The sequence below is a fragment of the Martes martes genome (assembly GCF_963455335.1).
Source record: "Martes martes genome assembly, chromosome: 2".
Classification (NCBI taxonomy): Eukaryota; Metazoa; Chordata; class Mammalia; order Carnivora; family Mustelidae; genus Martes; species Martes martes.
Genome location: NC_137889.1, coordinates 116,881,867 through 116,896,649, shown reverse-complemented (window position 1 = coordinate 116,896,649; position 14,783 = coordinate 116,881,867). Strand labels below are relative to the sequence as shown.

Sequence of the window (14,783 nt, the reverse complement as noted above, 5' to 3'; positions counted from 1 at the left end):
TTTCTTTCTGGTACATGTTTGGGTTTGTTTACATGTCATTATTCCTCCCCTGGCATGCTCCTTCTAGATTCTTGCTTAAGTCAGTAATCATCTCACTTCTGTTTATAAACTGAGTGTCTAGTGTATGACTTGGCACAGAGGAGATACTCCTAAATGGTTGTTGCATGATGAAAGTGGGGGCTCAGTTGCCAGATAGTGGATCTATTTAAGAATGTTGGACGCTTTAGAGGATGGTGGTATCTTAAACCTAGATCAACAGATAATTCCTTCCATATGTCATTTCTGAATTTCTTCCCTTTATCTGCTCAGTATAAGATAAAGACAGTTAATTAAAAAGCAGAGGAGCAGATGATGATACACAGCATTTTGAGGTGCAAGATATAAATATAATGTAAGACTTTCTTACTGTGTGTAAGGAGAGAATTGTTTTGCAAATGTGTTTTATATCCATCTGACTTGGTCTGTAAACTTTACCAGATTTCATAGACTTCCTGTTTTGCAGTGCCTAAGGAGGCTACAGCTTACATCTTTATTGTAGTGAATATATTAAAAAACTAAGGACACTTACTAGTGATTGCAAATAAGCTCCCAATTTTGTTTTTTTCTGGGTTCAAGGACTTTGGATTAAAACAGCCCTCCTTTAATCATTAGAAATGCTGAAATTTGCAAAAATCAATTATCTTTGGAATTGCGGGGAAACTGCCCTGTAGAAGCAGGATCTTCAGGTTCCGAGAGATTATCTTCCTTTTAGATATCTTGGGAGTCTGATTTATTCACTTTTTATTTTTTAAAATATTTATTTATTTATTTATGAGAGATAGAGTGTGGGAGAGAGAGAGAGAAAGACAGACTCTGAAGCAGACTCCACACTGAATGCAGAGCCTGATGTGGGGCTTGATCCCATGACTGCAAAATCATGACCTGAGCTGAAACCAGGAGTTGGACGCTTAACCAGCTGAGCACCTAGATGTCCCTTGGGAGTCTAATTTAAGGTGTACTTGTTGGGGACCTAAATTTCATGTTTAGAAGTCAGCTCTCACTTCCTTTTTCTATTGATAGCTCAACTGCTTTAACTACTGGACTTCTGCGTATGTTCTATAATGGTTTCTTGTTCATCAGGCCTTCCTTGATGTTTAATTCTTGCAGTGATGATATAGGCCAGTGTTCTTGAACAGCTTTTTTTGAATAAGGCATAGACTGCTGTTATTATCTGTGTTATTTTATACTGTGGGATGACACATTTTTATGTTTATTTGTTTTGCCTTTATAGTCATTCTTTTAAATAACTCTCATGTCAGAATAATATAAGAATGATGGCATGGGAGGTTGAAATCAGAATGCAGTTACTTCAGATCCACAATCCTGTCATATTCATCTTACATAGGGTAGCCTCTTTACATGATAAGGTTACTTTATTGTACAGAGTTCCAGTAATCAAATTCTAATTTGTTTCTAACTTTCACATGTGCTGTGTCCCAAACACTTTTTTATGCCAATAAAATTAGGGTAACTGAGGTAATTGGGGAGTCACCATTTATAGGCCTTCTATCTCATTTTTCTCATTTTTCCTAGTGTTAATGCAATGCAGACTTTGGAATGCAATATCCTGTTGGCATTTCGAAATGGAAACTTGGAATAAATCAGGTTTTTTTTTTGTAGTCCCTATGAAACTTACATAATATAAATTACTTGCTTTTGATATTTTCTGCTCTAAACTATGAGTATCATGAAATGACCCTGTCTCTATTGTGGCGCAGCAATATAATTGAGAGAAAAGCTCATAAATATTACACTTAATTCCTTTTAGTTGCTTATTCTGGTAACAAGCATCATTTAGTGGAAAGAATGCAAAACAAGACTCTCTTCTTTCTGTAGTTCTATTGCAAATTTGATTTGATCATGAATACATAGCTTTACTTGATTTTATCTTTTTGATTTTTTGCCTAGAAACACTGTAACAGCTAGAAATTGTCAGAGACTGTTGCTCTGAAAATCAGAAATGTCTAAATCTTTGTAATTATGAAGATGAGCCACAGAGATAGTGTAGTCACTTTTTAAAAACATGGGAGTGTCAGGTGCTTAGCTTATGCTTCAGCATAACCTAGAATCTAATAGAATTCATTAGGAGCATGGTCTTTTAGTGACATACATAATACCATCAATCATGCTAAAACCATTTCCTGAACACATACACAACACACACACCCTATATATGTGATCTATCTACACACACACACATGCACAAACACACACATATGACAGTGCGAGATCGTGCAGAGAAGGTCACTGCTAAGCAACTATAACCATTTACACAAGCAACTTCAATCACTTTTTGAGTTTCATCCAGACAAAACAAAAAACAGATTCTAGTAGTAGCAGATGTGTACAGGTTGAGGTAGAGTACTTTTTAAAGAGATGAAATCTATGTAGAAAACACTTATGAAGATAACACCCTGCAACATGAATTTACTCTTTTAATTCCAGTAATTTTTGGTTCTTAAACTCTAGAATCTCAGGAAAATGGGGGGATTTTATTAAACTGCTGTGTTTCAGATCCTTTCTTGCTCAAGCTTGTCTGGCAATTTCATCCAATTTTTATTTGAGGAGGAGTTGAAGGCATTTCAGCAAAGCAAACAAGTGGATGGTGTGTCAGCCAAACCTAAAATGTTTGTTTTAGAAGGATTTCTGAATATAATAAAGTCTGTCAAAGAAACAGAAGCTCAACTAGAGTTTTTATGTTGGGGGGAAAAAAAAGTTTCCTTGATATGTTTTCTTAAGAAATCTAGAACTATAGTAAATGTTTTCAGAGTCCACAATCATATTGGGAACCTCAGCCAAAGTGTTATCCCTGGAGTATATAATCACACCCACTAAGAGAGGTGACAGTAGAAGACAAATATTTGGTTAGCTAACTAATCCAGTCTTGTGTTGGATGTTCTTCAAATTCCAAGCTTGTGATTATTTCTAAGAATAACTGGAGTGAAAGGAGTGTGGGAATCACTGGTTAGGTTTAGAGGGTCCTTAAATTAGGACAACTTTAAAAGTATAGGTACTAATAGATTCATTTTGACAAGAATGATGCTTTTCCTCTTCTCAGGTAAATATTTTGTTTTCAGTTTAATATCAACTCCTGATAAGTGAGCATACTAAATTTGGAGTATATTCAAAAGTATCGGGTGAAATGTACTTGATTTGAGAACACAGTATATGCATGTAATATGTATTGGTTTTGTGTTTTGATGCCTTTATGTAATCTCTTATGATGCTCACTTCACCTGGTGAGATTCCAGGCATACAGGGGGCAAGAGTTATCACTATGCCTTTAAGTCTTTCGTGTAGTGGTTCTTATGCCTGACTGTGAATTTGAACCACCTATGGTCCTATGTCAGCCCTATTAATTTAATATTCTCAGAGATTGTGTAGTCTGAACATTTCTATTTTTAGAAGTGGTACGGGTAATTCTGGTAAACAGCCAGCATTAACAAGAACATTAGATATTTGGGGGATTTTAAAAAATGTAATAGGGGGTGCCTTGATGACTCAGTTGTTGAGTGTGTGACTCTTGATTTTGGCTCAGGTCATGAACTTGGGGTTGTGAGATCTAGCTCTACAATGGGCTCCACACTCCACACAGTCTGTTTAAGATTCTCTCTCTCTCTTGATCCTCCTCCCCCCGTGTGTGTGCACTCTCTTGCTCTCTCAAAAAAAAAGTACTAGAAATATTAGTGATGGTGTTATAGAACTGGTGAGAAGTGGACTCTAATTTCAGTTAAGTTAGGGTGTATATATATATAGATGTGGATATCTTTGAAAAGAAGTTTAACACACACTGATTAAAACTTTTTCCTGTGCCACCCACCTTGCCTAGTGCTGAGGATACAAAAATTAGTATGGCATGGTTCCTACACTTACAGAGTCTTTAACTGGGAGGACCTGACATCTTAACTTAGTCTTAGAAACTGTTATGTGAGAACAGCGTGACTGGGAGTGTTCAAAGACAGGATTGGGCAGTTTTCAGGCAGGGCAGGAAGAGCTTCCTAGGAGGTTTTTAACTTGAGACTTGAGTGATAAAAACCAGTTTTTGCCATATTAGAATGGGAGGGGTGGGATGATACTGCAACTAGTCTGAATAAAGACAGGTGTATGAGACACCTCTTCAAGCAACTAAAATGATAGGGACATGGAGACCAGACTGGTATCCGGTGGGCAAGGGCCATTCTTGGATGAATTTGCGTATCATGTAAGGCATTTGAACTTTATTGTGTAGACAATGGAGACCCCTTGAAGGGTATACAAAAGAGTAGTTGTATTGTCAGACTGAAACCTCACTCTGGCTGTAGTATGAAGGGACTGAAAAAGTTAAAACTCAAAGCAGCAAGGCTATTGGACAGACTACTGCGGAAGTCCAGGCACAGGCATGAAGCGACACATTAAGGCAAGATTGCCCAAGACTTTAACACTGGAGTATTTTAAAACAAAATTTCCTTGTTGCAGTAATGTCTTCTTTGTTTACTGGCTGAAGACCCAATTTTCAGATCATGTAGAATATATTTATATGGCTAGTTTAGAGACAAGGATTACTTTAGCAAAGTATCACAGCTGTATTTCAAAGAGGGGAAGATATTGCAACAATGACTTTTCTGGTTTTTTTTTAGGTGAACAGTAATGTAATTATCTGAAAGGATATAAAGAATTCACATATGAAGGGGATGTCCATAATTCAGGATTAAAAATTATAAGCAATGTAAGAGACTACATTAAAGAGATATAATAAAACAGGGTACCTAGTTTATGCCAAACTATTTCTCTAGACCAGTGCTGTCTAGCAGAAATACAATGTGAGCCACAAATGTGACTTCAAGTTTTCTAGTAGCCACATTAGAAGATAAAAAAAAAAAAACACACCAAATAGGTCAGGGGCATCTGGGTGGCACAGTCAGTTGAGCATCTGACTCTTGATTTTGGCTCAGGTCATGATCTTAGGGTTGTGAGATTGATCCCCCTATCAGGCTCCACACTCAGTGGGGAGTCTGAGAGTCTCTTCCTCTCCCCCTGCTCATGTGCATTCTCTAATATTTAAATAACTATTAAAAAAAACCCAGCTTGAATTAATTTTAATTATATATTTTATTTTACTTGGTATATCCAAACTATTATTGCAAAATATAAAAATTGGCATATTTAATACTTATTATCTATGAAGACAATATATTTAGCAATCTTTTTCATACTAAGTATTAAAATCCATTGTGTATTTTATACTTTTAGCACATTTCAGTTCAGACTATCCACATGTGGCTACTGGCTACAGTACTGGACAATGGAGCTCGAGATAATTTCTTCAACTCTATGCTAAAGATATATTAAACATTTCAGCAGCACTTTCAAGGATGTATTGGCAATTCCTTTTTTTTTTTTTTTTCCTTAAGATGTATTTATTTGAGAGAGAGCACACGAGAGCAAAGCAGGAGGGGCAAAAGGACATGGAGAGAGAGAATTCAAACAGACGCCACCTTGATTGTGGAGTCCCACTCAGGGCTCAATCTCATGACCTTGAGATCACGACCTAAGCCAAAACCAAGAGTCAGATGCTTAATCGACTGGGCCACCCAGGTGTCCCTTGGCAATTATTCTTTTTAGAAAGGTGTTAAATCACTTGAGGTTTTACTTCAAAACTGAATATATTAATTAGGCATACTGGATTTTTATAATAGTATCAGTACACAGAAAGTAGAAATGATGTATTTAAATCTGATTTTTCTCCATGAGTATTACTTTTTACTGATTCAGATGTGAAATAATGCCAAACTTTACTTAAATTTTGAAGTGGAATCCACAAGAGTGTATTCTCTGGGAACAATGTATAAAAAGCCTTCTGAATTTTAAAGATCTGTGATGACTTAAGGTTGGAAATGGAGAATCAAGGAATCACAGGAAATTATTAGTATTACAGATCAGCAATAGGTGGCAGAAAAAGATAAATCATCTTCGTTTCACTGTTCAGTTTTTTGTGCTAACATAGTTAAGTAAACTACTTTATATACCACAAGACCTACATAGGGGTATTTAGTGTATGAGCAACTTAGAGCTTCCAGTAATTTTATAGGAGGAAATGAGAGGTTGTATTTAAATAGGCAGTCACTAGAAAATCCCAACTTTTGAATACTGACTTCTCTAAATTCACATTCAAGTACAGGTCTCCTGTCTAGTGTAAGACTTCCAAGTTTCCATAAAAAGAATTAAGGTGAGAGCTGTACCACATATGTTTTCCCATCTCACAATCAGATGCTAGCCCAAAGTAGGAGCTTAGTTGATGAAACCATAGTTGGAAATTTGGCAGACGAAAGGAATGAAGGACTGAGTTTTTGCAAAAGAGTGATTGTGGAATCCAAGCCTGGTAAAAAGGGAAATCATAAGTGGCGTGAGATTGCAGTGAATGAAACTAGTGGGATTAAAGGATTGAAGTCTAATGGGGTTGAAAGAGTATAGAGCTGTAAAACTGTAAAAATGGGAGGTGGAAAGTAGGAAATGCTTGAAATCAAGACTTTAAAAATGTGTAATATTTGGTGAATACCCGTTCTAGGTATCACGATGGGAGTAGGTGAGGAAGTTAGGGAACTAAAAGGGTATTTTGGAAATTAAGCCATCAAGAATCAGTGGTAGGTGATAAGTAAGCAAGGTGCTATATAATCTTAAGTGAGAAAGAGGAAGTAATCAGGAAGTCGGTGGATCATGTAGTCTATGTCAGTAGTTCTCAACTGTGGCCAGTTTGCACCAGAGGGAACACAGGGAAATGTCTGGAGACATTTTTGGTTGTCAAAATTGAGGGGTGTGTGCATGTGCTTTACTGGCCACCTTGTGAAGAGAGGCCAAGGATGCCTCCAAACATTCTACAATGCACAGAATAGCTTTTCTCTCACAACAGAGATTTATCTGGTTCCATATGTCCGTAGTGCTGAGGTTGGGAAACTGCTTTAAGTGGATGCACCACAATCAAGGTATGTGGTTGAAAAAACAAGCTGAGAACTAGCAATCTAGTAAATATTGTTTCTACTTAAATTGAATAGTTTAAGGGAAAAAGACACAATATACATTCATTCATTTACTGAATCAAAACATATGCTGCATTTCTACTTAACAGGGTTCACTGTTGTAGGTGTTTAAGATTCATCAGTGATAGCTCTTGTTTAAGCAGAGGGAGACAGAGCTACAAATATAATAGTAACTCAGATGGCCTGTTAGAAAGTTAAAGAAGAGAGATTAAGGATATTGGGAGTGCTGGGGAACGGAGGACAAAGGGTAGACTGCAGTTTTAAATCAGGTCTCACTGGGATAACATTTGGACAGATTTGAGGTGAGAGAACATACTGAATATATGTTGCCTTGAAAATATAGTTTTGGTTTGCATTCAGTTCAGAGGAAACAGGAGTCAAGTGGGTTGTGCTAAGTGCTTTGAGGGATACAAAGCTAGATCAGCCATGATTTCTGCCCTCCAGGAGCTTTGTGATGAACCAACATCTCGGAAATGATAGAAAAATGAAGACAGCAAATACAAGACAGTAATTTTGCTCTATACTATTTGTTCCTGTTTTTATCTTTTTTCATGATGGGAAAATAACAAGTTAACAATTAGCTGTTATTTGCTACTTGTGCTCCACATTTGCTCCTTCTCAGAAAACAATTACACGGGAACCTGGATTAAGCTGTGAAACGAAGCCAGGAAATGGGTTTGAAGTACACAACCAAGAGTGGTGGGCTCAGAGAACTGGAAAGGGTAAACTTACAGAAAGGGATAATGATTAGGAAGTATCTCAATCCACTTTCCCTGAGTTGTTTCCAACCGTTTACTACTCTCTGCTCCTCAGGTATGGTAATAGCACAAGGAACTATGCTGTTAGGGTTGGGGATTATCATACTTTGGTGCCAGAAGAATTTGAAGAAGAAATCGGAGTTCAGCAGATTGTGATTCATCGGGGGTATCGACCTGACAGCAGTGACTATGACATCGCTCTGGTTAGATTAGAAGGACCAGAAGAGCAATGTGTTAGATTTAGCAGCCATGTTTTGCCGGCCTGTTTGCCACTCAGAAGAGAGAGGCCACAGAAAACCGCCTCCAATTGTTACATAACAGGATGGGGAGACACAGGTAATGTAGATAATACAAAGAACAAATGAGACCTGGGCATGTTCTTGTGTTTGGGATTATCTACTTTTTGGGTGTACAATGGTCATGAAAATCTGGGTTCAGGCTTAGTTTAGAAATTCTGCCAAGTGTGTGCTGCACGCATGTAATTTGGATTCATATCCTGAGTACTGTTGGTTACATTACTAGAACAAATTGACAGAACTCAATTGCCTTATGTGGTAGCGAATCCTGTACTCTCGATTCCAGACTAGCAGGGAGACCAAGGAAACCAATTTTTAAGACCCTACTCCAACACCTGTGCCTGGCTGACTCTATTTTAAGCTTTTCCAGGACTATGGTATAGCTACACCAGCAGAGGGCTTTGGTATGTGATGGCCTTGCTTTTTCCATAATGAAGGCCATTATCAAGCTCAATTTTATGGAGAATCTCTAAATATAGACCAGACAAAAGAGCAGCTGCTTTTAAGTGGTGATCCCACCCTCCCAACCCCAAAGCTAGAGCAAGATGTTCATTTTAGTCAGGCAAACAATTTTCTGGACTGCCTTTGCTATAGAATTAAATCAGTGTACATCAGCTAGTGCTTGTTCAGGATGGTCCTTGAAACAGATGTGGGGCTTACCTGGATTGAGTGCTTGATTCACAAATGGCTACTGAAGAAGTGATAGGTTGACTGCTCTCCATTAAAAATGACCAACACTGATCACTGTACTCTTGAAAGACCATCCAAGAAGTATTTCTATGTGTGATAATTGCAATGTTTTATTTAGTACACACTTGTGTTCATCACACATTACACAAAATATGGGCTTTGTATTTGCATTATTTCATAGCTGCAGAAAAACAAGACTGTCTGCTGCAGATATACCACAAAGAAAACACTTTCTGGATGATACAATAATCAGATCAGAGTACATGCCTTCTCTGTACACTACAGGCATCTATGAGGCAAACTGAGTCTCTGGGAAGGCTTAATTATATCCATTACAATTCATGAGGGAAGGTTCATTTACCTTCCTGTAGACATATAATTTAACAGAAAAGACAAAGTCGAGTCAGTTTCACACAGTGTTTTATTATGAGTTATTCCAAATTGAGTCAATAGGGTGCAAGAAAAACAATGGAATTTACATCCAAGAAAAGGCTCGTGGAGAACATCAGTTCTACATTTTAGTTACTGTATAATGAATGGCTTGCCAGTAGAGTACACTAACCTCAAATGGTCAAACTTAGGCCTGTTTGGTGTATGTAATGTTTTGCTTTTCAGTCCTTATGAAATATCATTCTTGTATTTAGAGTAATTCTTGCCACTTTATGTCCTTCTATACCATTCAGTTACCACTCATTTAAACTACACTAGATCACAATAAAGTTTTTATTTTTAAGAATATTAAATGTTCACTTAACTGTTAAATGTTTTCTGTAAGGTCTTTAGCTGGCATCTAATTCAGATTATTTGGTCTGACTAGGAAAAGCCTATTCAAGAACTCTACAACAAGCAGCCATCCCCCTGCTTCCCAAGAGGTTTTGTGAAGAACGTTATAAGGGTCGGTTTACAGGAAGAATGCTCTGTGCTGGAAATCTGCAGGAACACAAACGTGTTGACAGCTGCCAGGGAGATAGTGGAGGACCACTTATGTGTGTTCGGTCAGGAGAGAGTTGGGTTGTGTATGGGGTGACCTCCTGGGGGTATGGCTGTGGAGCGAAGGATTCACCTGGTGTCTATACCAAAGTCTCAGCCTTTGTACCTTGGATAAAAAGTGTCACCAAAATATAATCCTTCACAGAAATCTGAAGGGAATATGTTGGAAAATTTTCAACCTCTACATTAGCACTCAACCAGAGATGCCAACTTATTGGGATGAGAGCCATGTTCCTGCTTTTGTGTTGTGATTAAATGATGTATACCATTGCTGCTTGAGAAATTTGTGATGTGAACATTCTTTGTTAGATACCTCATTGTGGTACTAATTATTCTTGATTAGCACTGTTGAAGTCTTTATTCTCATCACTCTCCAGAGATTACTGTACATCAGTTGTGCAATAAGGCGGTCTTTATTCATTTGGCTTATGAGTTTATAATTGAATCAATACTCTTTATTAAAAATAGTATTGTGTAATTAAGCTCAGATTTTCTTCAAGACTGAGAAATTTCCACAATGAAATCTCTGTAGCCTTTGACAAATGAGGAAATCAAGGGCCAAAAAGGTGAAGGAATCCATTATAAACCTAAACTAGAATAGGATCAGTCACAATACATTCCTGAATGAAGCCTTTGTACCATGCAACATATTTTAGTTACCTAGCAAAATTTGGAATGCCTGAGTAAAGAATGCCTTCAAATTGTTGGGATGTACAACTTAATTTATCCATCTTGTTAACATCCTCTAGCAGTTACTTTCAGCTACCCTAAAATTTACAGATTTTTCCTTGGCATCATGCCAATTTGCTGTACCATGACTGAGAGTGCCATCTATTGCCAACTTTCTTGTAATGACCAAAACATGTAGATTTCTACTGTCCTGTCCCAGCTAGTAAAAACTATTAAAAAAGCTTTCTCTGCTTATGTAGTGGGGAAAAAAAAAAGCTCTATAGTAACTTGTGTCCACTGATTTAATTCGTATACCACCTATGTGCGAGGCCCTGCGTTAAGTGGCTATGCACCTCACTGATAATTTCCAAAAGGCTGGTAAGAAACAAATCCAGAGGCCAAGGTAAGCCAGTGGGATCCAGTACTGACCCAGTACTAACAATGTTCTTTCCTCCCTCCACTGCTGTCTGAAGGCCATTTTCCCCTTTGGCTATTTCCCAAACCAATAAGGGACAGCTGCTTACCATGTACCCTTTCAGGACATTCCTGATGGCAAAGCAAAATCTCCGCTCAAACACAGAAGGCATGCCCCTCAGGCTACTTAAGCAACCACCACCAGATTATGATTGCTAACATCAAGAGCCCTTAGGTGGTTTAAACAGTTTTTGTATATCCAAGAAATAGATGCATAAAGACAGGTAAAAAGGTCGGTGTGAACTTTAGGATCAAGATCAGTTAAATAATCCTCTTCAAAGGCTAAATCCACATGAAGAGGACTTCACTACTTTCCCCACTGCATCCACTTGTGTCCTTTTTGTAAAAAACTGGTGCTAACATAAAAGTGCTTTAATAGTTTACAGAACTGCAATGCTATTATCAGGCAGAACATTAAAACTTTTCTGAAAGCTCAAGATTTTTGATAAAGGAAATTTTTTAAAGCATTTACATTTACAGAGATGATAGAGCTACACAATGCACACCTGCACAAGGGCTTGAGAAAATGTGCAATACAGGAGAGAAAATTTATCTCTACTGAAACGTCGCACAGGCCACCTTTCTAAACTATAGTGCAGATGCAAGCAACATTTATACTGAAATTTTATTAAGACCAGCGGTCAGACACTTTAAAGATAGAGACTGAACAGGCAGCCTACAGTTTGCTCAAACTTGAATACTTGGTTCATAATGTATGTCTTTATTATAGCTAATTTTTTCTTGTTAAGCGTGTGACTTTTAAAAGACACAAGTGTTCCGTGCACATTTGTGTGAATAAAGTGCATAGTTGTTCACCTTATATAGTAGTCTTAATCTTTTGTGTGGTACAAAATGACTGTGCTGTCCCTTAGGGGTATCTGCCTTTAATGCGGTTTCCCTCCAAATACGGTAGTACCTCACACCGATGCTCATTTATACTACTGCAACACCAGTTCGTACCCTAAGAGGTAGTCTTACTTATTATTCACAGTAACAAATACCTTTCCACCTCCTTATCATTTAGCCAGAGAATACGGATTTTCCAGACATATCAAGCATTTTACTTAATTATAGCAAGCAAGGAAGTGCTCACATATTCTCTACTTAAAGGCTACAGGCAAAAAATTCAGACCTATATTGAAAACACCACCCTGATAGTTTCCAGAATATTATTCGCCACTCAATACCCAAGCTGTTGAGATTTAAAATCACCTTTTGGCAGGGCACCACAGGATTCTAAACGAACAGGACTTCACCCATACCACACTGAATTTCTTGATTATCTGCAAGAGAAGATAACCAATGTTATAACACTGATCTGTACTCACATCACAGTGCTAAAGTCTTAGCAACTATCTGTTACTTTCTATTTAATTGGCTATTAACCCCTTTCAAATTACATAGTAACAGCAAAACAATTCTGGCCTTCCAATAACTTAGCACTAAGGCCTTCAGACTAACTATGAAATATTAATAAAAAGGAACCTACCAGGTCATGTTTTCTATCATCCATCGGAACAATTAGTTCTGCTTCCTGGAAACATTTGAACCAATAGTTAGATGTGTGCCCGATAACCCAGCACCCTCCGAGTTTTCGTAAGTGAAGAATGTTACTTGTGCAAGTCAGAATCTGATACCAATTAAATGGTGACAGCTTTGCCAATAAACAAGAATATGCTCTTCCATGGCTAGGAAGGGAGACTGCCACAGCTGACAGGTCCCAAAGACACATGGAGATTCACAATCCCAGAGCGGATGCGCATGCACAGCGAGACACTACTCACCTAGATCTAAATGGGTTGAGTACCAGGATGCGGTCTTACAATTTAACAGCGGCGAAGCAGTTTCAAGATGGCCACTTGACACCGACAGCGGAATTCACGACCTTTGCCGAAGTCGCCATGTGCTTCGGAACCTCTGCCGGAGGGGCCAAGACCCGAGCGCGCTCGGCCTCTCAGACTCGGCAGCCAGGGCTGCACGTGGCCGCCTCGTGACCTCATGAACACCTAAGTCTCCTCAGGTTTTCAAACCTAGAGGTTTTCACAGCCAAAGTGAACCTACCACTACAAGACTCTTGAAACTCCTGCATTTTAACTAAGCCAAAAAGTTCTGCCCCAATTACCACCGTGGTCCACAAAACACGACAGCCTACCTTAGTAACGTAACCCAAACCCGACGCTTCCCGGATGTAAGAGGCCCAGTCTCTCGGCGCACGCTCTCTTATAGGGCTGGTGACGCTATTCCGGGGAAGAGCCGCGAGGGGCGGGGCGCACGCGTTTTTCCCTCCGCTCCGCCCTTTACGGCCCCTTCAAGGTCCACTCCTTCTTGATGGCCCCTCCCTCCTCGCAGAGTTTGCTCCACCTCCCCCGCCCACGTGGGGACGCGGCAGCTCACCAGCTCTGACGCACGCGCATACTGGAGACAGAGGTTCTCGCGAGACTAGGGAACCCTGATTCTCTGATATCCGGCCGACTGGGAAGGTGAAAAGTTTGTTTACTGTTTATTTTAGGGTAGTTACGTGTGAAGTTGCCGTAGTTACCAAAACACCAAGTTATATAGTTGTCAGTTTCTAAATCTTTAGGTAGGTTAATATATATGGAACTAGCTGATTTTTTTTTTGTCTATTAATGAACTCTCCCGGACTTTGGTCTTCTGGAATTGCCGTTCCTGAAGCGCAGATGTCAGTGATCCGCAGGCTTTTTTTTTTTTTTTTTTTTTCCTATTTCTTTTTTCTGGTCTAATCTCTTAGGAGTATTTCCACTCGTTATGGAAAGCCCCGCCGAAAGATTCTGTAAACACAATCTTAGAAAAAGCAAAGGACATGGGGCAGGAGAGCGTACGGGAGATTTACGTGTGTTTAGATTTTCCGCGTTGCAGACTGACCCGTAGTGTGGTGTTCGTATCTGGCCGCAGCTGGGCGCGGTTGACTCTTGAAAGCGGGCGCCTGAGTCTTACCTCCCTGCTGTACATTCTTTGAGGGTGCAATTAAAGAAAAATAGAGTCACCTCTTGTAAAGTTGAATTAAAAATATTTAGGAATACTCTTAGTCCTAGACATGTGCTTATTAACTATTAAATTTATTTCCTGTTTTCCCTTGTCCTCTTCTATGAAGCGAAAGGGAGGTTCCAGGCGACGTTTTTGGGTAGTAGTGGACCCTCTGGGAAGGTTTGTTGCCGCCAGGAAAGATGGTATCAGGAGGCCTGGTGAATAAAGTACCATAGTAAACCTCTACAGAATCTTCATGAATTCCCTACATTCTGTTCTGGGGGGAAATAATTTAATTGGAGCAAAAATTGCTATTATGGTTAGCATTGGAATGACAAGTTTATAGGAAATAAATTCTAACGTGAAAGAACTAAAGTTATTTCTGAGGCTCTTCTCTCACCTTTTTTCTTTCTTTCTTTTTTTTTTTTTTTGAGATTTTATTTATTTGACAGAGATCACAAGTAGGCAGAGAGAGGGGGGCAGGCAGGCTCCCTGCTCAACAGGGAGCTGGATGCGGGGCTTGATGCCAGGACCCTGGGATCATGACCTGAACTGAAGGCAGAGGCTTTAACCCACTGAGCTACCCAGGCACCCCATCACCCTTTTTCTTCTCTATCTTACTGCATCTCACTAATGAAGGGAAGGTACTATTCAATAACAAAGTTTAAATACTAAATCACAGTGGATAGTTTTGCCAAAGTAGATTTCATTTAGTATCTCTAACCATCCGTATTTGCAAAGGCTGTCCTAACAAAATGCCACAAATTGGGTGGGTTAAACAACAGAAATTTATTTTTTCACAGTTTCGGAGACTAAAACTCCAAGATCAAGGTGTCCACAGATTTGTTTTCAGACTTTTTGTGGCCTAT

General features: G+C 38.9%; 1 protein-coding gene and 1 long non-coding RNA gene across 3 annotated transcripts in view; one reads left to right on the top strand and one right to left on the bottom strand.

Annotated features, from left to right (window-relative positions):
• The window catches only part of PRSS12 (serine protease 12), a gene marked incomplete at its 5' end in the record, with an annotated part of 72,160 nt that extends 61,894 nt beyond the window's left edge, over window positions 1–10,266 (top strand). For both annotated transcript variants that reach the window (XM_080796811.1, XM_080796810.1), the window contains 2 exons: window positions 7,866–8,146; window positions 9,614–10,266. In XM_080796811.1, the coding sequence (XP_080652937.1) occupies window positions 7,866–8,146; window positions 9,614–9,921 (589 nt within the window). In that variant the 3' untranslated portion in view covers window positions 9,922–10,266. The remainder of the gene's footprint in view (window positions 1–7,865; window positions 8,147–9,613) is intronic.
• A 1,409-nt stretch (window positions 10,267–11,675) lies between these two features.
• LOC308338587 lies at window positions 11,676–13,124 on the bottom strand. The gene is made up of 4 exons (XR_013966420.1): window positions 13,082–13,124; window positions 12,714–12,959; window positions 12,419–12,463; window positions 11,676–12,212 (listed from the first exon to the last, which is right to left on the bottom strand). It is a non-coding gene; the product is annotated as an uncharacterized lncRNA (long non-coding RNA).
• Between the last annotated feature and the right edge of the window lie 1,659 nt (window positions 13,125–14,783).